The following is a 24,490-nucleotide window of genomic DNA, read 5'->3' as shown; positions in this document are numbered from 1 at the left end:
GCCTGTATTCTTTTTAACCAAATAGTATCTTTAAATTATTTGCCTTTTTTTTAAAACCTTAAACACATTTTAAAGGAGTCTTTATTTTACAAATGGGAAACCAGTGTCAGTTGACAGACATTGCGAGTAACTTGAAAAATAAAATCAGTCCCATCTTAAGCAGTCATTAAATTCTAGCGAGACACTGCTGTCTGGCAAGACTCCCAGTGTAAAGCCTGCTGCTTTCTTCAAAAAATGGGAGGTTGGCAAGGGTTAGGGGTACAAGACATGCTAGCACCAAACTGAGCTCTTCCTGTGGGCTCAGGGGCACTGAGCAGAGTTGAAGAAGGAAAGCCCTCTCACGTGTAGCTCAGTGCAGTTTAATGCCCATTTGTGCAAGACCTCAGACCTTCTAGAATACGATGGAGAAAAGAGGGAGACATGTCCCACGTTTGGGACACCTCGCTTGGGGATTGCCGATGGCCATCCGGTGGTTTAGTGGCTGCGTGGGTGGGTTCTCTGTAAATTCTCTTTTCCGGAGCTGGGAAGAGGGCAGCCGTGGACACTGGGTATGGTGGGGATTCGCCTGGTTTGCAGTGATGGCAGCTGTCTCCCTCCTAAGTTGTTTATTAGGCTTCCATAATGAAGAGCCACAGACTAGGCAGTTTACACCACACACACGTATTTCCTCACAGCTCTGGAAGCCAGACGTCTAACATCAAGGTGTGGGCAGACTTAGTTTCTCTCCCCTTGGCTCACAGATGGCCGTCTTCTCCCCGTGTCCTTGCATGGCCTTCTCTCTGTGTGTCTGTGTCCTAATCGCCTCTTCTTTGATGAGGATTGGATTGACCGCCTTTTACCTTATTCACCTCTGTAAAGGCTCCATCTCTAAATAAAGTCACATTCTGAGGCCCTGGGGTTAGGACTTCAGCATATGGATTTGGGGGGGGGACCTGACATAGCCCATAACACCCTCTTCCCCTTCCCCCCACACCCCATGTCTGCCCCCACTCCCGTGTCTCCCCTGATTTCTGACACTTTCTCTCCTTCGTAGGATTGGAACCTTCTTCTGCCCTCTGCTGCCTTTTATCCAAATGATTACTCTTTCCATCATGTTTTACGTCAAAAATGTGAGTCAGTGCAAAGTTGGAACCAATCAGCTTTGCTCAGTGACATGTGACCAAGTGGTGGTTGGAATTGGGGGCAGGGGGAGGGCATCAGGAGACTGGTCCTGCCTGGGGTCTGTCCGGCCTGCCCCTCTGGCCTGCCCCTCTGGCCGCAGATCACCGATGGGAGGTGGCCACTCCTCTGTCGTCAGGTCAGCCTGATGATGAACTTCCAGCCTCCGAGCAAAGCCTGGCGGGCCTCGCAGATGATGACTTGCTTCATCTTCGTGCTCTTTTTCCCGTCCTTCACCAGCGTCCTCTGTACCCTGGCCATCACCATCTGGAGGTAGGAGATGGCGGCCTCCGGGGGAGGTCTTAGAGATGGGGGTAGGGGAGTGTTTCCCCGAGTAGGTTTCGTTATTATTAAGGAGACCATGGCCATTGAAAAGATCCTTTGTTATACTCCCAGATCCCAAAGAAAGGGGGCACACTAAACCACGCCTTGGGTGGAAGGTACACGTTCAGGCACCAGGGTGGGTCCAGAGGCAGAGGGAGTGAGGAGAAAATGCAGGCAAGAGCCTTTATTGTGGTTTCCATGGGAGGGGAGGGGCACGGCAGGGTAAGCAGGCTCAGGATTGGCCAGTTTGAAGGGCCTTGGTGCTCTCTGGAGTTGCCTGATACCTGGCCCAGGGGTGATTAGGGCAGGAGAACAGTGGCCCAATAGTGTGAGAGCTGATGGAGGAGGTGGGGCTGGGAGGCGGGCGCTGGATGGGTTCGTTTGTCTGTGAAGGACTTGCTTTGTCGGCTAGCCCTGGGAAGCAAGGGCAGTCTCTCCAGGGTCCATACGGTCCCAGAGGTCAAACCATCAGACTAAATAGACATGCTTAACACAACGTTTAAGCCAAGTTCCCTTGGTAACCAACAGACGCTACAAGCAAGAGAGGGACTGTATCCTCGTTAGGTGCCCACAGCCGTGACTGGCATAGCCTCCTCACTTCCCCGAGAATGGGGAGAGGCCCGTTTCCCCACCTGGAGAACAGAACTTCATCTAAACGAACTGAAAGGTCCTGTCTAATCAGACTCCCTCCTATCTCTGCCTCCCCCTCCCACCCGCCTCCATCCTACACCAGGCCCAGAGCTCCAGCTCCGTTTCTGGGACCGTGAGAAACCCTCCCCACGCAGGGTGTCTCCACTGTTTGAGGTGCTCTTTCATTCTCTTTGCTCGACAGCCTTCTTTGCACCCTCTGGTTCTCAGCTCAGAAGCCATCTCCGAGCTCTGACCTTTACGACCCTCCTTGTCTGTTGTCAGTTCCACCTCTACTCTCGCAGGGCACTTTCTTCTTCTCATTCCATAGTTCAAAGTCAGAAATGCCTTAGAGTGAATCCGTTTGATTGTTTACTTGCCGGTTGCCATCTTTCCCCGAAGAACAGAAACTGCAGACGGCAGGTACCCCGTCTGTCTTGTTTACTATGGAATCTTCAGGGCTTCCTATCTAGCATAGTACCTGGTCCGAGTGCAGGAAATCCTTGTAGAATGAATAAATGGATGAGGGAACAAACAAACAACTGAGGAAGCTGACTTTTAGGATACATGTGGAACTGGGACCATCAGCAGTTCAAGTGGCTTCAGGACAGGCCACTCTGTTGTTTCACGATGTCGTGCTACTCTCTTATCTGTCTGGTCCTAACTAGCCCCTGTTGCCCCCTGGTTTCTGCTTGTTCGTAACAACTGACGGTGCACGGCCATCCTTGACATAGCTTCAGCTCCCATAGATTACAGGGTCCCCCCTTCCTATTCCTTAGTTCAAGTTTCCAAAAAAGAGAATCTGATCACCTCAGTTCATTTCTTTGAGCTAAGAGGCCACTGCCTGGCCTTTGGATCGGCTACCATTGGATCAGGTGACACCGCCATCCAGGACATGTGTCACGAGTGGAAAACAAACCAGCAGAGGCCGTGAGCAAGAGCCTTTCCTCCGGAAGGGTGGTGCGGGTGGCGCAGGCCAGAATTGCTGGTTCCAGGTCCAGAGTCCTGAAGGGACGCCCTGGTTCTAGAACCAACATCTCCCACGGGAAATGTTATCCTCTCCCTTGTCTTGCCAGGTTGACGCCGTCAGCTGACTGTGGCCCGTTCCGGGGCCTGCCCGTCTTCATTCAGTGCATCTACAGCTGGATCGACACCCTGAGCCACAGGCCCAGCTACCTGTGGGTGGTGTGGATCTACCAGAACCTCATTGGGAGCGTGCATTTCTTTTTCATCCTCACCCTCATTGTCCTGTAAGTGGGGTGCCTCGGGATGCTAGCGGGGTGGGGTGGGGGAGACACGTCATTAACATGGCACATGGTCAGCATGTGGGCTTCTGGTGGGAGAGCCCAGGGCTAGAGCACAGGTCCCTGTTCGGGAGGACCCTGCCTCTGCCCTGGAAGTTTTAAAAGTGATTTACTGTCTTGTTATCCGTGTGTGTGTGTGTGTGTGTGTGTGTGTGTGTGTGTGTTATGAAGAAGAAAGCAGTTCCTGCTCTGCCCATCTTAAGAGAGAACATGAAAATGAACTGAACAAAAACGGACATGAGAATGCTTAGGGAAATTAGACGTGTGATTCTTTCTGAGACGGATATAGTAAAACGGGCTGGGCATTACTGATATGTAGGGTAGTGTATTTTCATTTTTAAATAGAAAAAGATCAATTTCTGAATTCTTGTGAAAAAGTGGATCTGCCAAGCCCAGGGCCCTTTCCTGCGTGAACAGTTGGCTCGCTGACCAGTGGCTGTGCCTCTGGAGAACCCCAGGCCTCATGGCATTTGAACGTGCAGCTCCTCAGGCAGGCCTGCGCTCCCCAGCGCTGGGTTGCTGTTGCCCTCTTTACAACGGGGAGTTCCCTTAGTGCCTTGCTCCTTCAAACTTCTAATTCACTTGTTGGGCACTTGTTAGAAATGCAGCCTCTCAGGCCCTACCCCAGACCTGCAGAATCAAAAGCTGCATCTTAACAAACTCCCGGGGCATTTGCACGCCATTGAAGTTTGAACAGCACCGTCCAGATTCACCAATTCTGGTTGCGTATTAGATTCATGCTCATTTTTGAAATACTGCTGTGTGGCCCCATGCCCAGAGGAGCTCAATGAATTGATCGGAGGAGACCCTTGGCCTGAGTCTTTGCTCTACCTCTCAGGTGATTCCGTGTGTAGAATGGGGAGAACCACTGATACAATGTTATTTAACCATTAACTCAACCAGACACAACTTTTCAGGAGCACAGTTGGACCAAATCCATTTGCACGCAAATATCCCAGTTCCTTCACAGCCCGTTGGAATTCAGAGCCTGCCAAACACTGGCGAAAGTGTCTGCCATGCTTTCTTTGCTTGTCTTCCAGAATCATCACATATCTTTACTGGCAGATCACACAAGGAAGGAAGGTTATGATCAGACTGCTTCATGAACAGATCGTTAACGTGAGTTCCGTTCATTTTATAATGAAACTTCCGGACATATTCCAAAACAGAATAGTACACTGAACCCCTACTCGCCCACCACCCAGCCCCAACAACCATCAGAGTTTGTATACTCTTATTTCATCTATACCAGCCCTTCGCTGCAGATCTCTGGGTATTTTAAAGAAAATCCTATGCATAGATTTATACTACTTTATCTGTAAAAACTTCCATATACGTAAAAGACACAGACTTAAAAAAAAAAAAGTAACCATAATACCAATTATCACACCTAAAAAAACTTAATAATTCCTTACTGTCATCTCATATTCAACCACTGGTCAGATTCCCCCCACTGTCCCATTGTCTTGAATTAGCTCATGGGTTCTTTTGACACGACTCCAGAGGTGTTTCACAGCTTCCTTGCTCTCTGGGAGGGTAAGATTTCCAGACTCATCTTGCTCATTTTCTGGCCCAGAACGGGAATCAGCCATTCCTTCAATTTAGTCAAGGGTCCTGGTAAAATGGTTTTTAGAGACCACCGTCTGGGCACAGGGACACTCACTGCTGGGCTGGTTCCCTGTTCTTCTACTGACCCGCATCATCATGGCACGAGCACTCGTGTCTAAGGGCGGGGGAAAAAAGCGGGACTCACCAGGGTTCTGTCTGCTTGAATCTTGGGGGTTTCGGGTCACTTGAGTTGGTTCTTGTATGCCACAGAGTGGGGTACAATACACCATTTGTCCTGGACCTTCAGACTGTGGCGTGTATGTTGCTTCTAGCAGCCAGGCTAGAGAAGGCTGATAATACTCAAGCCTGAGAGGAAAATTGCTTTAGAGGAGAATATTATAATTCAGAAAGGCCTTGGGGGATAGTTTGGCTTGGCTGTGAAATGTTTCTTTCATCAGGAGAAAACACGGCGGTGGTCTCCATCCAATGTCTGGGACCCTACCTGCCTAAAAAAAAAAATCACCCTTCTTTCCATCAGTTGCTTCTCAGCCCCACACCATCACTGATCTTCCCTGTCTTTGTTTTCATTTTTCTTTTCGGCAGGAGGGCAAAGATAAAATGTTCCTGATAGAAAAATTGACGAAGCTGCAGGAGGCAGAGAAGAGAGCAAACCCCAGCTCGCTGACACTAGAAAGGCAAGATGAAGAGGTGAGGACAGAGGCTGTGTTGGGGTTCTGGTGACACACACTTGCCTCCCTGTGAACAGGGCATCGGGGAAACAAAGTCACACAGGAGCACTTGACTTTCTATATTGAAACATTTCTGCATTTTGCATTTAGGAATTAGTACTCATTTAACACTTTCCATGCCGGGCCTTGCTCTGGGTGCTGGGGTTATTGTGGGGGAAAAAACAGACGCTGCTTTCATGGAGCTTGCATGTGTCCTCTCAATAACCCAATCGTGCAGAAGTCTATCCCACGGAGATAAAAAGTGCCCTGAAATCTCGCCCCACTGTATGAGTGCTTTGGTGTTTAGTGAATGAATGAAAAATGAATGGAATCACTGCCCCTAAAAAGCAAAACAAAATGTGTTTGATGTTTCTATGGCTGGTCCTTGTTTCCCATCTGTCGCCTCTTAGTTTGAAAGTCACGGGGGCTCACACATCTTACCAACTATGCAGCAGGGCCCGGGGTCCACATTATCTTCCCGTGATGAGGCCGCCTGTTTTCTTCTTTTGCAGCAGCCCAGCCCTTTGCACACCAGGGGACATGACGCCACTCATGGTGAGTGACCAAACTGGCCCAAAGACCAGATTTATCCAGATGACACACCCCAGACAGAGGGCAGACTTGCTCACATGGCAGTTACTCATTCAATTGCCAGAACTGACCCAAGCAGGCTTGAGCACAAACCTGGGAGTAAGTCTTGCTTTAGAAGCTGGGGTTCACAATATGTCACCAGCACCTGGTTTCTTCCTGTTCAATTATTTTCCGTGTTAGCTCCTTTCTCAAAAAGGCGCTTCCTAATAATTCGGTGTAAGACTGCTTTATCGGCTTCTTCCGTCTTCTCAGATTCAAGCCTAGTGGGCAAATTTGAGAGACCCAGAATTCTCATGGTGTTTCACTGATCGGAGTAGGTGAGGGCCAGTTGCTGTGGCCAAGCAAACGTGATGATTTCATTGGTCAGATCTGAGTCCCAGACTGTACAAGACAGGTGGAACAACCATACAGACTGCAGGGACAAAGATTGGGGAAGAGTGGCTTCCTAAAGGAAACCTGTGGCTGACGCCAGAAGGGGAAGGCATGCTGGGGAGGAAACAAACAAACCCATTCGTCTTTATTGGGATAGCATTTCCTGAGAGCATCCAATGGCAGGAGTTCAAGGGGCAGCACTGAAGATTCCTGAAGAGGCAGGGAAGGCACAAGAAGCGGAGCGACACTGAAGGCCAATTTGGTCTTTCCCTGGGAGACGTGGGGCTGTGTGGGTCTGTGCTAACTTCTCTTTCCCGTGTCAGCCCCCGACCTGCGATTCAGGCGATCCGTTCAAGAAAATAATGCATCATCAGCCTGACGCTGAGTGTGGTAGCCAGACACGTATCAAAGGAGGAAAGAAGATAGAAAGGGAAGAGCTTCTTCCATGATACCTGAGCCTTTCGGCGCTTCCCGGAATTCAAACCATTTGCCAGGAGTCGAAACTGATCACAATGTAAATAACTGAGTAAAATTGGCGATTCCCTGCCGGTGTTTTACACTTGAATTGCTGATTTTTCAACAGATAGTATTTGGGATTTTCTAATGAAGACTGTTGTAATATTTTAACTAATTCGCAAAAACCTGGTAAGAGACAATGTGGGAATGATGTATTTTATCTTTAAGACATGTGCACGTGAAATATCAGCTAAGGCAAGCGGTCCAGCCTGAATAAAAATGTGATCTTCCATCAGGGCCCCGGAGCCTCTGACTTGTGAAACCTGCAATCTGTTCATGACTTTGAACTGAAAACGTCCCACGTTACCCAAAGGTGAAATACATTGGAGGTCTCGTCTACGAACTTCATTGCATGTCGAGTACATGAGTCTTTGGGGTTGGACTGGGGTTGGGGGGGAGGTGTGGACGGGAAGTCTGCCCCATGACGTTTTCTATGTGACTATCACAGTCTTATGTTGAATCAAACATAAGACCAGTGGTGATGTGTGGAATATATATATATATGTGTATGTATATGTGTGTGGAATGAATACATGTGTGTATGTATATGTATACATAGGTGTATATACAGAGGGTGCCAAAAAAAGTGTGCACATTTTAAGAAAAAAAACTATTAAAATTGTAATCATACCGATAATAAATGATGAATACAAGTCACATTTGACTTCTGCAATGACAAGAGGTGCTCAAAGAGGTTCCCATCAGCGTCCAGACACTTCTGATGATGGCGAACTACTGTCTGAGTGATGCTGACCAAAGTGTCCACTGGTATACATTTTTTGGGCACCCCCAGTATATACCTGTATATGTCTGTGTGTGTGTGTGGCATTCTTCTGCAGACTTGCCACAAGATTCACAGGCATGTGACTGTTTCATAGCCTTTTCTTGTCTGATGCCCTGGGAGACAGACCACGGAGAGGAGCTCAGGTGTGGAACAGAGGGCTTCCCGCTTGCCTCAGGACCGCACCTGTCTGACATGGGTGGTGCCTCACACCTCTGTAGTGTTATCTCCCACTTTAATCACCTGGGGCTCTCGTTGAAAAACGGGTTCTAATTTGTGAGGTTGGGGAGGGGGCCTGAGAGTCTGCATTCCATCTAGTGCTGTGGGTCTGGGGACCGTGTCCTGAGTAGGACGGATTTCGAGCCCCTCCACTTTATTCCTTCTTTTCATCTTTATAGCGGTATTATCACTGTTCACATGTCTTTTGAAACACACTTCCACTTTTCTCATTTGAACCTCGTAACGGTATCGCTAGAAGATCATTAGTGTAAACATCATGATCTCCATTTGATAGATGACGAAAACTTAGGCACACACGGGTCAAGTGGTTTGTTGAAGGTCGTACAGCTAACTGGTGGCAGAACCGGAGCCATTGGGTTTTCTTTGGCTGAGTGGTTCTCAATCTGTGTATTTATCAGAACTGCCTGGAGGCCTTGTTAAAACAGGTGCTGTTTAGGACTCAGTAAGTTTGGGATGGGCACTGAGAATTTGCATTTCTAACAAGTTCTCTCTTACACGTGTCTCAGGGACATCCCTTGAAAACCACCAGGCCTGGCTGCTATCGTGTTTCCCCGAAAATAAGACCTAATCGGACCATCATCTCTAATGCATCTTTTGGAGCAAAAACTAATATAAGTCCCGGTCTTATCTAACATAAGACCGGGTCTTATATTACAGTAAAATAAGACCGGGTCTTATATTAATTTTTGCTCCAAAAGACGCATTAGAGCTGATGGTCTGGCTAGGTCTTATTTTCAGGAAACACGGTAGCTGGTATCCAGCCTCTTAACACGTAATGCTCTGTAGGTCGTTCGATTTGGAGCATCATGTTAAGTTTGGTAATAGAACACAGAAAGTCATAATCTTCAGTATTTTTAATCAAAGAAACCAAATCCCCTTACCCCTGCAGTAACCATTACTCCAGCTAAGGGTTGGCGTGGATGTTTGGACACTTCACCACTCACACCCTTCCTGTTCTCCACAAAGCTGTGGTTTACTGTCCTGTTGAAGCACTAGACCGACTTTAGGAAATAGTGTCATTTAATCTAGAAATTTGCATCCAATACAAACAGAGTATTTATGGCATGGTGAAATTCTTGATTGCCAATAGTAGTCTCCAAATAAGAAAGTGAGAATTGTTTAATCAAGTAAGTAGTGGATTTCTTAAGCCTTTTGAGATAGCCCTTTGATGGTGTGTCTCCAGCATCCAACGAGCGTCAGAGGATGTGACATTTTCCTGTATTGACGGTCTTGGGAAAAAATGCTACTTGTCATGACTTTGGATGGCCCCTGATACTGCTGAATCCTGAATCATTTATCTATAGTCCCAAAGTTTCATCTCACTCTAGATCTGTATCTCGTTTCCTTAAGGAAGCTTCCCCTGATATCGCACAATTCATTCCTTCAACAAACATTTATTGAGCAACCACTGTGTGACTGGTCTGGACCAGACATGCTAAGCAGGGTTTAGGGTACAGGCTCTGGAATTATATCATCGGGGCCTGAGTCTGAATCCTATTACTGTTGTGTGACTTTAGGCAAGTTACTTAACTTTCCTTGCTTGGGTTTCCTTCAGTATCAAATGGGATTATAATGGTACCTACCTCACGGTGTTGCTGCAAACACATGGAAAGCGTTTGAAAGTGTCTACTTATTAACGACACTAGTTATTAACAAGCATTTTACCTGTCCTTTCATTTCTTCACAGCCACCCTCTGGGGCAGTACTCATGCTGCCCCTATTTTACGGATGAACTAAGTAACTTACCCAAGGTCATACACATGGGAAACTATAGATCAGGAAATCGGATTTAGCTTTCTCTGATCCCAAGTGCTGTTTTTTTAACCCCTATGCTAAGCCTTTCAAGTGTTTAACAGTACTTGTTAACACCCCCTTTCTTCATCCAAATTCTCCATTCTTCAAGGCCTGGACCTCTTTAGCATAGGATCTAAATCCTTAACTGGATATGGCTGAGTCAGGAGCCAAAAAAGGCTCCTGGGACAAAGGTGGAGACGGCAACTGGCTCTCACCAGCTCTTCACAGAACAGAAGGGATGTTGTTAACTCTTCTGCCCCCAAGAGAATTCCTTTCCTGCCAATTGACCTGCACTCTGAAGGTATGTCAAAGGGGGAATCAGTCTATAGATTTTTTGGGGTCAGTTTCTCCTGTCAGTCTAGGCGTAAGGTGGCAGGGAAGTACATGAAGTTTAGATAATGCTCCATTCATTGAATAAATCTTTCTCTGATTTTAAAATTCAAGAAAATTTTGTAAATGTTGATTGACAATGTCACAAGCCCCATCGATATGCTCCTGCCAACCCCAACTGTAGCTAAAGCCAGTTTGTTTCCTAGTGGCATCAGCTGTGTGGCCTGGGGGCCCGCCTGGTGCGTGAGGCCGATGGAGACGCCTTGGGACTCGGGAGCCAAGTCCTGACTAAGCTGTGGGGCCGTGTTCAGGCTGCAGGTGGGGCTGAAAAGTGGGAGGGAGGGTGGGCGGCTAGAGAAAGACAGCTTTGCAATTTGTAAAGACTCGACTTCATGTCAAATGTTGCTGTTTCACAATAAGACCCCAGAAAGCTCGTGGGAAGGGGCTGGGGATCAAGGGCTTTATAAAGGCAGATGGGCGGTTAAGAGCAGGGGCTGTCGGACCAACTCGGATGTGAATCCCAGTGGGGCGGTTAAGAACAGGGTGTGTGAAATCCCACTTGCACCAGGGAATTTGAGACCTCGAGTAAGTGACTATCAGTTTGCAGCTTCCACACCAGTAAAGAGAACAATTCCTCTGTAAGATTTTTGTGAGAATTAACATAAAGCGTTAAACTACCAGAGTTGCTGGCAAATAGTAAATAAGAAGACTGTTATGAGATCAGGCAGGCTCTGCTATGTCACCAGCTGGGTTATTTCTGAGGAAGACCCTAACTTTCCATCGGTTTGTTTTCTCATTGGTAAAATGAGGATAAGCCTCGATGTCCTTGGAAGTTTCTTCTGGTTCTACTTGGCTATGGTCTCCTCTTGTAGAGTCGCCTGAAAGAGTGTGACTCCCGAGTGGTGTGTAGCTTATATTCCTTGTCTTAAGATAGGCTGCTCAGCACGCAGTTTTCCCTTCGTGCTCCTTTTAATGATTTTATTAGTATAGTCACAACTCGGACCTCTATAGTACCTTGATAACATAGCGGAATACAAATATTTTAAATAAATACATTACATAAGTGTGTCAAGTTTTAAAATGTCAACTCTGAGTGATCATGCATTTCCCATGCGTTTGCATCTGCACCCCAAATTGCACAACTCAATCTGTGCTTATCCTCACTGGGTCTGGGTGGAGGGCTCAGCTAGGTCTGGGCAGAGCTGCTGTGCTTTTTTGCAGACCCAGGTTTTCAAGAGCAATGGTGTGGAGCTCAGGCACTCCACAGAGCATGGTGGCAACACTGGGTTTTGCTGTGGTTCGGGTAAAGATGCAATCACTGACGACTGCTTGTGTGGGCCACCAGATTGCCCAGGGCTGGGGCTAGCACAGAGGGCATTTCAATATCCCTGCATGAGGCCAGTAGGCAGTTTCTGTACCTATGGTTCGTTCCTTGGAGAAAAGTCTAGAAATGAGGTCCACAGTCTTCCAACAGGCTGTCGGTGATATAGCTGGCACCAAGATGGGACTCATAGTAACTCTTTTCATCAAAGCTATTCACAGTCCAGCCAACAACGTGAATGCCTTTAGCTGACCACTTCCTCAAGTAGGCCCTGGGGAAAGGGGAGAAACCAATCCCGTTAGAGTAACGGCCAGCTGGCCCAGGAATCTATAAGGATCACTATAGATGGAATTCAGCGAGTACTAACAGTGCTCAGAAAGAGCCTCGTAACTGGCCCCGCACTGCCATCAGAGGGAACATTCCAGAAGCCAGCAGAACCTTCTCTGTCTTGTTCCAATCATACTGGAGACCGTACCTGGCTTAGCCCCACCTGTTTCTGTGGCCTGATCTTATACCACACTCCCCTTTCTTTTCTGTGCTGCAGAATATTGACTTCCTCTCAGTTCCCTGAAAGAACCAGGCTCCTTCCTGCCACAACACTCCAGCGTGTTTCTCCCTCTGACGTGGGTCTCCTCCTCCGTCCCCCTCACTCCCTACTCACCCTTCAGAGCTTAGCTTAGCAGGCACTCCCTTGGGGATGTTTTCCCTACTCCCCCACTAGGTCAAATGATGTATGTACACTGTTCTCCCCTACATAGCATTTATCTGAGCTATAGTTTTATTTATTGGATTATTTGATTGGCATCTGTCTGTTCCACTTGATTATAAACTTCATGAGGACAGACCATGGCTTTGTTTCTTTTCCGCAGTACCTTCAACTTCTTAATACAGTACCCTGCAATAATGTAGGCATACACCAACTATTTAGTGAATTGAATGCATACATGCCTGAGATACTATGAAACTTAAAATTATCATCGGCTGAAATACAGTTATAAAACTGCCAAAAGAAAGATCCCGAGATTACTGGCAGGTTAGGGAACAAAGAGTTGCTTGGAAAGATGGAGCAGAACCTGTCCCGTATAGGGGAGTGGGAGGAAAGGTGGGAGGGCTGAGGGAGGCGCCCCAGGGCCTCTTCCCGGCTCTGCCCTGGATCCTGGGTGGGTTTTCAGAGACAGCTAATCATCAGGAAATGTAATCTAAAACAAGAATATGCCATGTTTGTTTGGAAATAGTAAAATGTGCCTGAACTCTTCCCACCTGAGAAGCTCGTGGCTTTCCAACTGAATAAAGGCACAGGTGGGCTTTCCGGGTGGGAACCCATCCGGGCGTTCTGCCATTAATCCTGCCTTTCTGAGAAGAGCATTGAGGAACTGTGTCAGGAGGAGATGAAAAAAACCTTCCAACTTACGGGGATACAAAATCCTTTTGTATGAGGAAAGCTGAAATTCCACACAGGTACCACAAGAGGTTATGCAGGCTCCAATCAAGCAAAATGTCCATCACCACAAACAGAGAGTGCCTCCATAAAGTATCATAGCGTGGTTTCCCGTCTCCTGTATGGCTAAGGCTCCAAGGTCTGTGAGTTAACGCTGTCACTACATTCTGATCTGTCTGTCTCATCTGAAAAGGAATTGTGGAAAATAAAACAGTGATCATATCTTAAGTCCAGTACTTCTCATCTGTTCTTTCGATTTAGCCAATGTACTCATTCTGACAAGGTGGGTGGGAAAGCAGGGTGAGGATGAGAGAAGACAGCACAGAGAGGGGAAAAAGTCGGGGCAGGGGACAGGAAGAGGCAAAGGAGAAACAGGAATGAGGCTGGAAGACTTTCAGTCTGTTCTCTGTTCTCCTCTGGAGAATATATCACACATTTTAAAGGCCTCTATGGTCAAATAAGTCTGGGAAACACTGATCCAAAGTCTGAGAGCCCTGCGACCCTATTCATCTCAGTGACAGTTTATATCTGCATAGGATGCACTCTTACTGTAAAAGTTTAAATACGTACGCTGTTGGTCGCTGTTGAAGAATGCGACAGCACCAACTCAGTATTTTGGAAACTGGTAAATTAAGGGAAAGATGAAGCATTTATTTGTCTATTGCGTAAACTAAATAGCAGATGAGAGTTTCTTTTTATATAAGTATTCTAGCTACCCTGTTTCCCCGAAAATAAGACCTAGCCAGACAATCAGCTCTAACGTGTCTTTTGGGGCAAAAATTAATATAAGACCCGGTCTTATACTGTATTATATTACATTATATCATATTATATTAAGACCCGGTCTTATATTAAAATAAGGCCGGGTCTTATATTAATTTTTGCTCCAAAAGATGCATTAGAGCTGATTGTCCTGCTAGGTCTTATTTTCGGGGAAATATGGTAATACACAAACAAATGATAGAAAGATAGAATTAAAATATTGACATTTTGCAACCCCTAATAAATTGGCAGAGCTGGCCATTGGCATCAATAGTGGCTGCTAAGAGCAACCAGTCAACCAGATGTGACGTGCCTTCTGATGGAAAAACACCCTCACCTATGAAACTATCTTGCCAAGAATAATTGAACCTCGTCTGGTCAAGCCTTTAGCTCTCACTACCAACTTACAGGAAATACACAGAGGTGAAAAACGTGTTACATTGCATCGTGGCATAATTAGCAAAATCCAGACTTGGGTAAACTCTATAAAAACAACCTGGTTTCTTCAACAAATACATCACAAGGTGGGGAAAAAAGAGAGAGAACTTGCACGTTTTACGATTTAAAATTATAACATGCCGTCTTTAATTGGGTCCTGATTCAAATTAGCAATTTGTAAAAAACCAAAAAACCATTTCTGCTATTTACAGGCATCAGTAGCCTGTAAAACAGAAAGGTTCACATATTTTAAATCGATTAAAATATCATAGTCTTAGGCAATTACTATCATAACTATTGACTGGATATTTAATGATGTTAAATTGTTATTGGTTTTAGATGAAATCATGGTATTGTGGCTATGTTTTTTAAAAAGGGATCTCTTTTTAAAGATACTTAATGCAGTTTTTATGGATGAAATGATATGATGTCTGGGATCGGCTTCAAAATAACACTGGGGAAGAGAAGTGCAGGTGTGGGTGAAACAGCGGAGCATGGTTAACAGGCTCACGGTATTACTACACACCTTTATGCATATTTGAAACTCTCCCGAATTAAGGGTTATTTTTTAAAGGACTATCCTGCTATTACATAGGGAGACATTGAGCTACATAATTCTTTCTGTTCTGAGGACACTTATCAAAGTAGTCTCATTCAGCCCATAAACAACATAAAAAAGGGAGCTAAAGAGGAAGCCTGGTTTTTTTAAAATGGGGTCTGAGTACAGTCCTCTTTCTAAATTTCAGCAGATTCAGTTCAATTCAACAGGCATCTATCTTATGCTTACTCGGCCCACTGCTATTGTCAGCACCAGCTAACATGATATTATGCACAACAAAAATCCTGAATTTTACCTTGTAGATAACTTCTGGCAAGAAAGAGCAGACAATACTATTATTGTATAGTTGAGGAAACTCCATATATATTTTCTTTAGAGCGTCAGTGGCCTGTAAAACAGAGAGACTCAGGTATTTTAAATCTATTAAAATGTAATGGTCTTAGGCAATAACTATTATATATCAAGTACAACCCTAGCAAATAAATCAGAAGGTTACTAATACATGGGGACAACGGAAGGAGTAGTGGCAGGATCCATTACCATTGGGATACATGTTACACTTACACCTGCAGCAGATAAGGGAGAAGCTGGAGTGCTTCTGCTTTACTACCTTGCTGAGAGGCTCACCTCTTTTGTCATATGTTTGGAAAGTTTGGCAGACTGCAGGCCAGTGGAGGCTGGAAGCAAAATTTTAAAATCTTTTCCTTACACCCTAGTTTAGCCACTAGGAAAAGTTCTTTTATACCCACAACTCTATCACCGTCTGCTTTCCCTAGCTGAAGCACGAGCCAACCAGCCTGGGAACTACACAGGGTAGTTTTCTCAGTCCCTGGACTGAGAGGAAACGCCGTCCATCCCCAATGCGAAGGCAGAAGCAATGGGCCAGGGGAGGAACAGGGAAGAGCTGGCAGTCTACTAACTTTTCCCAAGGTGAGCAGAAATTCCTGTTTGTAGTAGTCCAGCGAGTAAATGAAAAAGAAATGGTAGAATTAAGATGTTGACATTTTGAAATCGCTAGTGAATTCACAGACCTGGCCACTGACTGAGGGTCCTGCATCGTAACTCTTGAAATACCCTTAATGTCTAGAAAGTCATACATCCCTGTGACCAAATATAAACAACAAAATGCATTCCAAAAGACACAAAAGAACATAGAAATTATTCATGTCATGTTTCCCCTTCACTAATGTGACGGAGTGTGAGCTGGAGAGCCAAGTTGTTTGCTTGCTGTTGGAACTATTAATACCATATGCACTGTGTGTACCCCCTCACCTACCTTAGTTATTTAATTCTCACAACAACCCTACGTGGTGGTTTAAGTATTCCCACTGTGCCCACGAGAAAAGCGAAGCTCATCAAGGTTGAGGTTACACTGTAGTAAGTGACAGAGCTTACTCATGGTCTGCTGGACTCATGACCCATGACCTTGGCTCCTGTGTCCTACTATCTCCAGGTTGCTGCCAAATTTGCTGCCTTTAGACTAGCATTTTGGTGAATGAGATCACTGTTCTACTCAGTCTTGCCCAAACCACCTGCGAGCACCCAACCAAAAAGCTTACAGAGCTGGATTTTTAAAAGAGTGTTTCTTCTTCTTCTTTTCCTCATGCTTCTTCTAATAAGCGTGAAGGTCGGTACACCGTGGGTGAAATGTGGGACCTGTCAGGGCTCCCAAACGTGGGCCATAGTACCACCCAAACCTGAAGTGCTCATTAAAAATACATGTGCTTTGACTTCGTCACCCTCGACACTTTCAGAATTTCTTCTCTAAGTGGTATGGCTCAGGAATCCACAGTCAGGAATCCACAGACATTTCTTGTGATTCTGACACAGACCAACTGATAAACCTAGAAGCGTACAACTATCAATTTAGCAGAATAATAAATCAGCCAGAGCACCATTCTCCTTTTTCTTCAAAAATAGAGGAGTTTACTATACATATATATATATATGCTTTAAAGTTAGAATATTATATATTGAGGTTCCTCAATATATAACAAGTGGTTTCAACTATATCCTGGGATTAATAAAAAAAATCCAACATTATCAGAATTCTCAACCCATAGATGGCCATTATTGATTGTAACGGTAAGGGGGAAATTACCCAAGTTGTCCAAATGCAGAAAAAAGTGTTTGTCCTTGAAAAGCAGGTGATAAGAGAACACATGTAACCTGAACCATATTTTCCCTCGCAATAATATGTTTTTATGAGTACAGGTATCTGTTCTACAATTCTGTTTAGCAATGTCATATATATTTGAAGTTAATTTTCTGATAAAGTGTAACTACTCAAATTATAGAATAAGAAAACTATACATAAGGGATAGAAGTCATAAAGGAGGGACAAGTCACGTAAAAGATAAATATCCTAGTAGCCATCAGAAGCTTAAATTCAGGAGTTCTCTTTAAATTTAGTCTATAGTTGTCCATCTGAGACCCTTTCACTTATCAGCCAGAAACAACTGGTCTTGTGCCCCACTCGAGTTCCTTTTTATGTGGTTACTTAACTGGTCTGTTCAGGAAGTGCCTCTTTACTGTTTATTTAATACCTTTGGTAAATGCTTTATGCAAATAAAAGAAACCTGACTCTTCCATTTTGTGCTAGTTGTAGAATATCAGGAATTGTTAAAAGGTTCCATCAAAGCTTAAAAGGTTTAGAAGGTGCTATAATTTACTGTTTCCTTAGAGATGTGGATTTTTGCATTGTTCACTTCCATTAAGCAAATATGATTTGTAAAAATAATTGAAGAATAAATAACAAGATACATAGTTAATTTTGGAAACGACTACCAATCAAAGGTGTCTTTTGTAAGAAGTGAAGTCTGTGCTATAAACTGTACCTTATTTGCATGGCCCTTGACGTCAAAGAAGATTATGAGGTTATGGTTTAGGGACTCTGCCACAGCTTCTCTCAGGGTGGGGACCTTTTCATGAGGGAAATCATTCCTGTATGAGAGTGAGGGAAACAAGATCAAAGTTTAGTGGGGCAGCCATGTGACGAATGTCTCCCAACCTAAAGGAAAGGGTGTCCAAGGATCATTTACTGTAGGTACTTAAACCAAAGTACAGATATTCTAGACCAAAGAAGAGCAACAACAGCAAAAATCATGTCATTTTTAGGAAGTCACTGGATTTCCACGGAATTAATCATACAATTAGTAACCAGAGTGCAGAGTATATGCCACCTTTGGAAACTCAGAGACTTAGTTTCTGATTGTAATTGCCCTAATAGATCCTTTGCAGAAGAAATTCCTAGGAATACCTACATCTGTTGACTGTATAGTTGTGCACTTAAGTGCAACGATTTGAAAAAGTTTTCTGAAACATAATTTTCTGATAAAGAAGAGTGCCTGATAAATTAACATATCGGCTTTTCTCACATGAGATTTCACGTACGTGATTTAACTTAATGCTAATCCAACTATATTATTTCAACTGTAGGATCTTGGCTTTAAAAAAAGACAATTTATGTAATACAGGCACTTCTGCCAGACACTCTATTCAACGCCTACTCCCTGGGAGTGAGAGATGGAGACGGAAATTGCTATTCCCTTGGCCGGTCTTGGCTTCCATGCCCCCTCCGCATGAGCATCTCACAACAATGGGTACTTCCAGAGAAAATAACTATTTTTCCTACAACATGGTCCCCAAACACAAGTCAATTACTTCATTTGGTGTTCAAGCTCAGAAAATGCAAACCGTCCCCATGTGGAATAAAGACTGGTTGGTTGTCTTGAAGATATAAAGATGCTACATTGACTCCAATATCGTGCCTTTTTGAAGAATTTTAAGGGTGATGCTGGCCCTACGCATCTTCTGTGCCAAGTGTTGACGTCTTATGTGCGGTGTCACTGTAACATTAAAACCACACAGCAGAGCGATGAAATATCTGATGACAGTCAAGAGTAATCCCAGCAGCTGGGACTCGGAACTTTCAAGTGTTATCAATATTTTTTCTAAAGTATCATTTCCTTTGGCTGACTTTAATTTCCTTCAGATCTTAGGAAAATAAAGTCTGAATCATCTTTCAGGGAGGACTACAGCTTATTCACTGGGCAGAATACTCAGTACTCAAGGAGTATTCGTCATCGTCCACAGAATTAATACGACGTGAGGAACAGTGACCACAGTTTTCAGCATTACAAAGACGACAAGGGAGAGGGATTTAAACGACGACATTGCAAAGTACATTAGTACCCAGTTCACTAATTCCAAGGTGTTTACAGCTGTTAGTGGTGGGAAGGGTGAGGGCTCTCGGTCATATGTGCTTGAGAAACACAAACTAATCGTTAAGAATTGATTGATATGGACTGTTTATTCCCCAAAGGGGAACACTTAGAGTGTTTGATTTTATTTGATCATAGTACCCCTTTCTTGGGGAAGCATAGGACTAGCTCTGATGTCTGTATCTAAATAGATATAGATATACGTATATCCATCTATATAAAATTTATATGACAGTACGAAGTCACTGTCACATTAGTTACTAGAAAGAGTAATTCTGAGGCCAAATTTGGCCTCCGTGGGAAAAGACGGAAATATCCATGCTACATTTCTGTTGTTCCTGGCACCTGCTTATTACTCAGGAAACATGTATCCAGTGCAAAACGAAACACAACAAAACAACTCTCCGGGAGCACAAGATGTCATTTGAAGGTGCCAGGGTCTTTCTGCGATCGCCAACAAAAGCTGAAGGTAATGTTGAGGTTGCCAACACACCACTTACCTTAATCTGTGATTTGCTGCAGGATTAAGCTTCCTAATTTGTTCAAATGTCAAATCACACAATCGACCGGTGCCATCTGTCGTCCTGTCTACTGTGTTATCGTGCATTAAGACAGGAACCCCGTCAGAAGAAAACTCGATGTCCAACTCCACGCCTGCTGCTCCGTTCTTAGCTGCCTTAACAAAAACACCAACGACATTAACGTCAAGTGGCCACAGAAGTCCCTTTGCAGTCTAAACACTCAACATGACCACGCAGAGGGCTGGGTAAATAGACAGCTGCCCTTACCGACTCCTTCCCTTCCTGTACCAAAGAGCAACCCAAGCCATTGCTGGTTTCCATGGGTGGTACCCTTACTCAGCATCTACACTTAGGGAGGCCTCAAAAACTTCAATTTCCACACTCTTCCCGCTCTCACAGTGGCAGACGGGGAGACTTCCGGAATTTAATTTCTCTGGTTGCCTTAATTATATGCGCCATTGGCGGCTTACAGTTGCATGTATTTTGACAGATCCTGCTGTTTCCCTTCACACTGTTTGGCACAGCATCTCTGAGACTCCTCGGTGTTTGCTGATTAAGTCGGGTGTTCACTACCTTGGCACAAACAAGACGAGTGAAAAACAAGACGAAAAAAACAAGACCCCCCCCCAAAAAAAAACCAAAAAACTTTTACATCATGCAAGCATAGTGTGTGTTACGTGCCATTGAGTCGGCTCTGACTCCTGGTGACCCTGTGAGTGAGCGACATCCACAATGTCCCGTCCTCACTGCCCTGCTCAGCTCCTAGACTCCTCCCTGTGGCTTCTTTTATGGACTCCATCCATCTCATATTCAGTCTTCCTCTTTTCTTACTATCTTCTATTTTCCAGCATTATTGTCTTTTCCAAAGAACCCTGCCCTCTCCTGATGTGTCCAAAGTAGGACAGTTTCAGTTTTGTCACTTTTGCCGCCAGCCATGCTTATACAGCAAAAAAGACTTACTCAGATGTAAACCCTTGTTGGCCATATTGGCTTCGATCTCTTGCTGCCTTAACAACATAATAAAAGCTGTTATCTACTGAGCCTTTTCTATGTGTTGGGCACTATTCTAAGTGCTTCAAATGTATTAACGCACTTGTTCCTCACAACGCTTTGGGAGGTTATTAGCATTCTCATTTTCAGATGAGGAAACAGAAATAAAGAAACTTGCTCTGGGTTACACAAAGAAAGATGTGGTAGATGCTGCACTATTTATTAATCACTGTGACGTTACTATGGACACTACAGAGGCAGCTGAAATTCTCCCCCTTCCTCACCGCTTAAAGTAGACGTGCATCCTTCCCTTATCATTTCCCAGAGGCCTTTGTGTATCTGCTGAACACATAAGTGCCCATAAACAACCTATAGCACTCTACTAACGCACAGTAAGCATTCAATAAATATTAGCCATTGTTATGTACTGGATTGTTTTTAAACACATTTTTTTATTGTATTATAGTCAAATTTATCAATGTTCTTTACAGATAGAGAGTTTTCTATACTTTTAAAATCTTTTTCTATCCCCCATTTATAAACATATACACCCATATTTTCTTCTAAGCTACAAAGGCCACCAAGGAGAAGGGGCACAAATCTATCCTTCGTCTCTGCTGGCAGAGACCGGCCCTTGCCCCAGTGTGCAGTTTCTCATGGGCTCAGAGTAAGTGGACTATTCCCAATCCCTCTGTGTGTGTGCGTGCGTGACAGAGGCTTCTGGGAAAGAAACGTGGGAGAGGAAGTGCAGCCTTTTCTTGAGATTAGATGCTGATGTGTAAGAAGGTGATGCCTGGGGGGTGCAATGGCCACCTGGCAACCACACAGAGGACTAGTACAGATATGCTGCAGATGGCAGAGCAGATGGATCCATAAAACCTGAGTCCTTCATGCTCACAAACTGAATGGCTGAATAAACAATCCCGGAAGTCACCTCTCCCACACACACTTGTCATGTGAGATAATAATCCCCTTATTGTTTGAGATATTTGTATTTAATTCTCTATTACACGAAGCCAAAAGCATTCTAACAAACACCCAGGTGGTTGGAACAGACAGAGTATGGAGTGTGAGAAAGACACAAGATAGAAAGGTGTTTGGAGTTTATCTAACTGCAACAGAAAACCACTGGAAGGTTTTAAATAAGGGCAGGATAATGCAATCTGATTTATACTTTAAAACTGTACTCTGGCCCGTGTGGAGAATGGACTGTGGGTATGACCTCATCACTGTCACTATGCATAATTGTGTATGCTTTTGGGATACATTCATTTCATCTCTCAGTTGTTTCCTTCTCTATCTCCATCTTGAGTTCAAAAGAAATACATAGTGTATTTCCATCGAAGTTTGGTTTTTGTCCTGTTCTTCCTCCCTCTGCATGTTTGCATCTCATAATTTATATTCTTAAACTTTCTATGATGTAAAAAATCAGGGAAGACTTTCTGACAATGGTAGAACTTCTCGTAGGTTGTTTTCCTATAGTAATGTCATCTTCCTTTTCATGACAATTCTATCTCCTGTGTAGCTATGTTACTTCATCCGACCTCTCTGAGTTTTAGTTTAGAATGTAAAATACACCCTTCAATATCTTTAGATTTCTTTGTAAACAGAAGGCTAAAAGAGCTGTTCTGCCTCCCTTCCATCACAAAGAACCACGGGGAAAGAAGCATAAGAGAAGTTTAACTTGGTTTATAAAAACAGAGTGAAATGCGCGCCACTAAATTACAGGCTGCCTTCCAGACTCCCTTCCTTCTTCACTTATTTTTTTTAACCTTTACTCGGAGATGATTTTAAAGAATCAAGCCATCTTTAGATTCTTGGCCTAAAGATCTTACATTAATGGAAGTCTTATCATGGGCCAAGCACTTTGTGTCGACTGTCTCACTGAATCACAACCTACTAAGTGGATGCCAATATTATTCCCATTGTACAGATGGGGCAATTGAGGTCAGGGCTAGGACTAGAGTGAAGGGAGGTGTCCTAAGGTGCCTGGCCTGCCACACCCTAGTCATGAGTCTAACTGGGACACAGACAACTTAAGTAACTTGCTCCTTACACAACATTGTCTGTCCCTAGCTGGACAAATAAAGAATATTCAGTCCACATTTTTACATCCTGGAACAATTCTAATCTATGACAACGTGGATTGGGGCTTGGAATCAGAAGGCTGAATTCAAGGAGCCATGTATTTGAGTCAGTTTTCCTACCCATTCTATGTTAAAATAATGTCTCAAAGAAACGAGAGGACCAGATATATTTCCTCAGATGCAAAAGAACCTAGACAACGTAAAAGCTCTCTTGCTATGTAAGCTGTCATTATGATTATGAAGCCGCGAGACTGCCAGGAGAGCCTTGTGAAAAGGGGAGGCAGAAATTCATCAGGAGTCCCGCTGACGTGGTTGTCTGGGTGTCAATGTGTGTTTGGGGGAAAAGGTGATAAGGAGATGACGTGGACAATTTGGACGACAAGCAACGGCAGCTCCTGGGAAGGGGATCCATTTAGAGGAAACTCAACCACTGATCAAGACTCTGCTTGGCCCGGCCACATTTCTTACTTCACTCCCTCACCAGCTTTCATTCTGTTCCTTGAAGTCGGGCCACATGACTGCCTATTCTGTCACCGGAACATTCCAACACCCTTCCCACTTCAGGACTTTCGCTCTTGCTGTTCCCTTTTCCTGGGACACCTTCCCCCCACATCCCTGTCTGGGTCTTTCTCATCATCTCGATTTCAGTTGGCAAGTGCTTCTCTTCCAGAGGATGTCTCTGATTACTTTGTCTACAACAGCGTAACTCCTCCTCTCAGTCATTCCTTGTACCATTACCCGATTTGTTTCTTGCGCTTTTCGCTCTCTTCAAGTGTCTCGTTTATGGGTTTCCTCGTTTAAGGCCTGTCTCTCCCACTCCAATGCACGGCTCTGTGAAAGCAGGGCCCTTACTGACTTGTTTGTCAGTGTATCCGCAGTGCCTGGCACATAGCGAATATGTCAGTATTTGCTGCTGGTCTACAAATTCTTGAAGATTTTCCAACCTGCAGAGGCGTGGAGGGCCACTTGAATGTCCTCCTGGCGGACGGATGCGGTACTGGGAAGGCTGTCGTGAGAAGACCGGGGAACCGTGGGAAGGGCAAGCAGCAGTCCAAACTCCCAAGAGCGGCGGGGGGGGGAGCGAGGCGGGGGGGGGGGGGATGGGGGGCAAACAGGGGGGGGAGAGGCGGGGTGGAGGCGCGAGGCGGGGGGGGAGGGCGGATGGGGGGCAAACGGGGGGGGAGAGGCGGGGTGGAGGCGCGAGGCGGGGGGGGGGAGAGGCGGGGGGGAGAGGCGGGAGGGGGTGACGGGGGAAGCGGGGGGGGGGGCTCACCTGCCGAATGGCCGCCAGCGTGTTTTCGGGCGCGTCGTGGCTGCCGCCGCGGTGGGCGATGGCGGCGACGCGGTCTCGTGGCTTGAGCACCTGCAGCGCCCTGCGGGAGGGCACAGGCTCAAAGCTGAAGAGGCGGAGCAGAAGGTAGAGGATGCCGGTGAAGAGGCAGGCATTGAAGGGGCTACGTGTCACCAGCAGAAGCAGCAGCAGCAGGAAAGAGAAGGGGCCCAGGAGGCCCCCCTGTTCCTCCCACAGCCACATGCCGGCGCCCGCACCGGCACGGACGGGAGTCCCGGACCCGCCGGGCTCCTGGGACAGGAAACCGAGAAGCGAGGGCGAGAGCCCAAGGCACTCGCCGCAGGGACACCCTTCAAGGGGACTAGCGCCTCACAATGGCGGCGGCGGCGGCCACATCCCTGGAAGGAGCTGGGAGTCCAGCCAATCAGGGCCCGGGATCTCCAGAGGACGGGGGCGGAGCCACTGGCATGGCAACGGAGGCGGGCCCAGGCCCCAGGCCCCGCCCCAGGCCCGCGTTCCAAAAGTCCAAAAGTGGCTTTTGGGTTAC

At 45.5% G+C, this 24,490-nt stretch overlaps 2 protein-coding genes across 4 annotated transcripts in view; one reads left to right on the top strand and one right to left on the bottom strand.

Annotated features, from left to right (window-relative positions):
• TMC5 (transmembrane channel like 5) overlaps window positions 1–7,400 on the top strand; it is a 52,035-nt gene extending 44,635 nt beyond the window's left edge. Inside the window, exons 16-22 of one of the 2 annotated variants that reach the window (XM_019753068.3) lie at window positions 1,034–1,109; window positions 1,298–1,431; window positions 3,186–3,359; window positions 4,454–4,532; window positions 5,565–5,669; window positions 6,202–6,244; window positions 6,976–7,400. In XM_019753068.3, the coding sequence (XP_019608627.3) occupies window positions 1,034–1,109; window positions 1,298–1,431; window positions 3,186–3,359; window positions 4,454–4,532; window positions 5,565–5,669; window positions 6,202–6,244; window positions 6,976–7,031 (667 nt within the window). In that variant the 3' untranslated portion in view covers window positions 7,032–7,400. Of the gene's footprint in view, window positions 1–1,033; window positions 1,110–1,297; window positions 1,432–3,185; window positions 3,360–4,453; window positions 4,533–5,564; window positions 5,670–6,201; window positions 6,253–6,975 lie in introns of those variants that run through there. The other variant, XM_088801222.1, reaches the window with a different exon arrangement.
• Window positions 7,401–11,263: 3,863 nt separating this feature from the next.
• GDE1 (glycerophosphodiester phosphodiesterase 1) lies at window positions 11,264–24,335 on the bottom strand. 2 transcript variants are annotated; one of them, XM_019753040.3, is made up of 6 exons: window positions 23,926–24,335; window positions 19,555–19,730; window positions 17,669–17,774; window positions 15,127–15,219; window positions 13,046–13,257; window positions 11,264–11,905 (listed from the first exon to the last, which is right to left on the bottom strand). In XM_019753040.3, the coding sequence occupies exons 1-6, from the start codon at window positions 24,184–24,186 to the stop codon at window positions 11,758–11,760; spliced, it is 996 nt and encodes a 331-aa protein (XP_019608599.1). In that variant the 5' UTR covers window positions 24,187–24,335; the 3' UTR covers window positions 11,264–11,757. The 2 variants fall into 2 exon arrangements, with proteins under 2 accessions (XP_019608599.1, XP_019608600.1); XM_019753041.3 differs by having other exon boundaries at window positions 19,555–19,726; window positions 23,926–24,066.
• Between the last annotated feature and the right edge of the window lie 155 nt (window positions 24,336–24,490).

This window comes from Rhinolophus sinicus, chromosome 10, assembly GCF_057876585.1.
Source record: "Rhinolophus sinicus isolate RSI-liver-muscle chromosome 10, RSI-T2T, whole genome shotgun sequence".
Classification (NCBI taxonomy): domain Eukaryota; kingdom Metazoa; phylum Chordata; class Mammalia; order Chiroptera; family Rhinolophidae; genus Rhinolophus; species Rhinolophus sinicus.
The sequence above is the reverse complement of the archived record's forward strand: the minus strand, read 5'-3'. Positions and strand labels throughout refer to the sequence as shown.

Excerpts from the sequence above, each read along its gene's own strand:
- GDE1 (XM_019753040.3), bottom strand. The coding sequence starts at position 24,186 with ATGTGGCTGTGGGAGGAACAGGGGGGCCTCCTGGGCCCCTTCTCTTTC. Across the intron at positions 19,731-23,925 it reads CGCTGGCGGCCATTCGGCAG|GCAGCTAAGAACGGAGCAGC; the intron begins GTGAGCCCCCCC and ends GTTTTTGTTAAG. Across the intron at positions 13,258-15,126 it reads TGCCAGAAGTTATCTACAAG|ATGAGACAGACAGATCAGAA; the intron begins GTAAAATTCAGG and ends ATTCCTTTTCAG.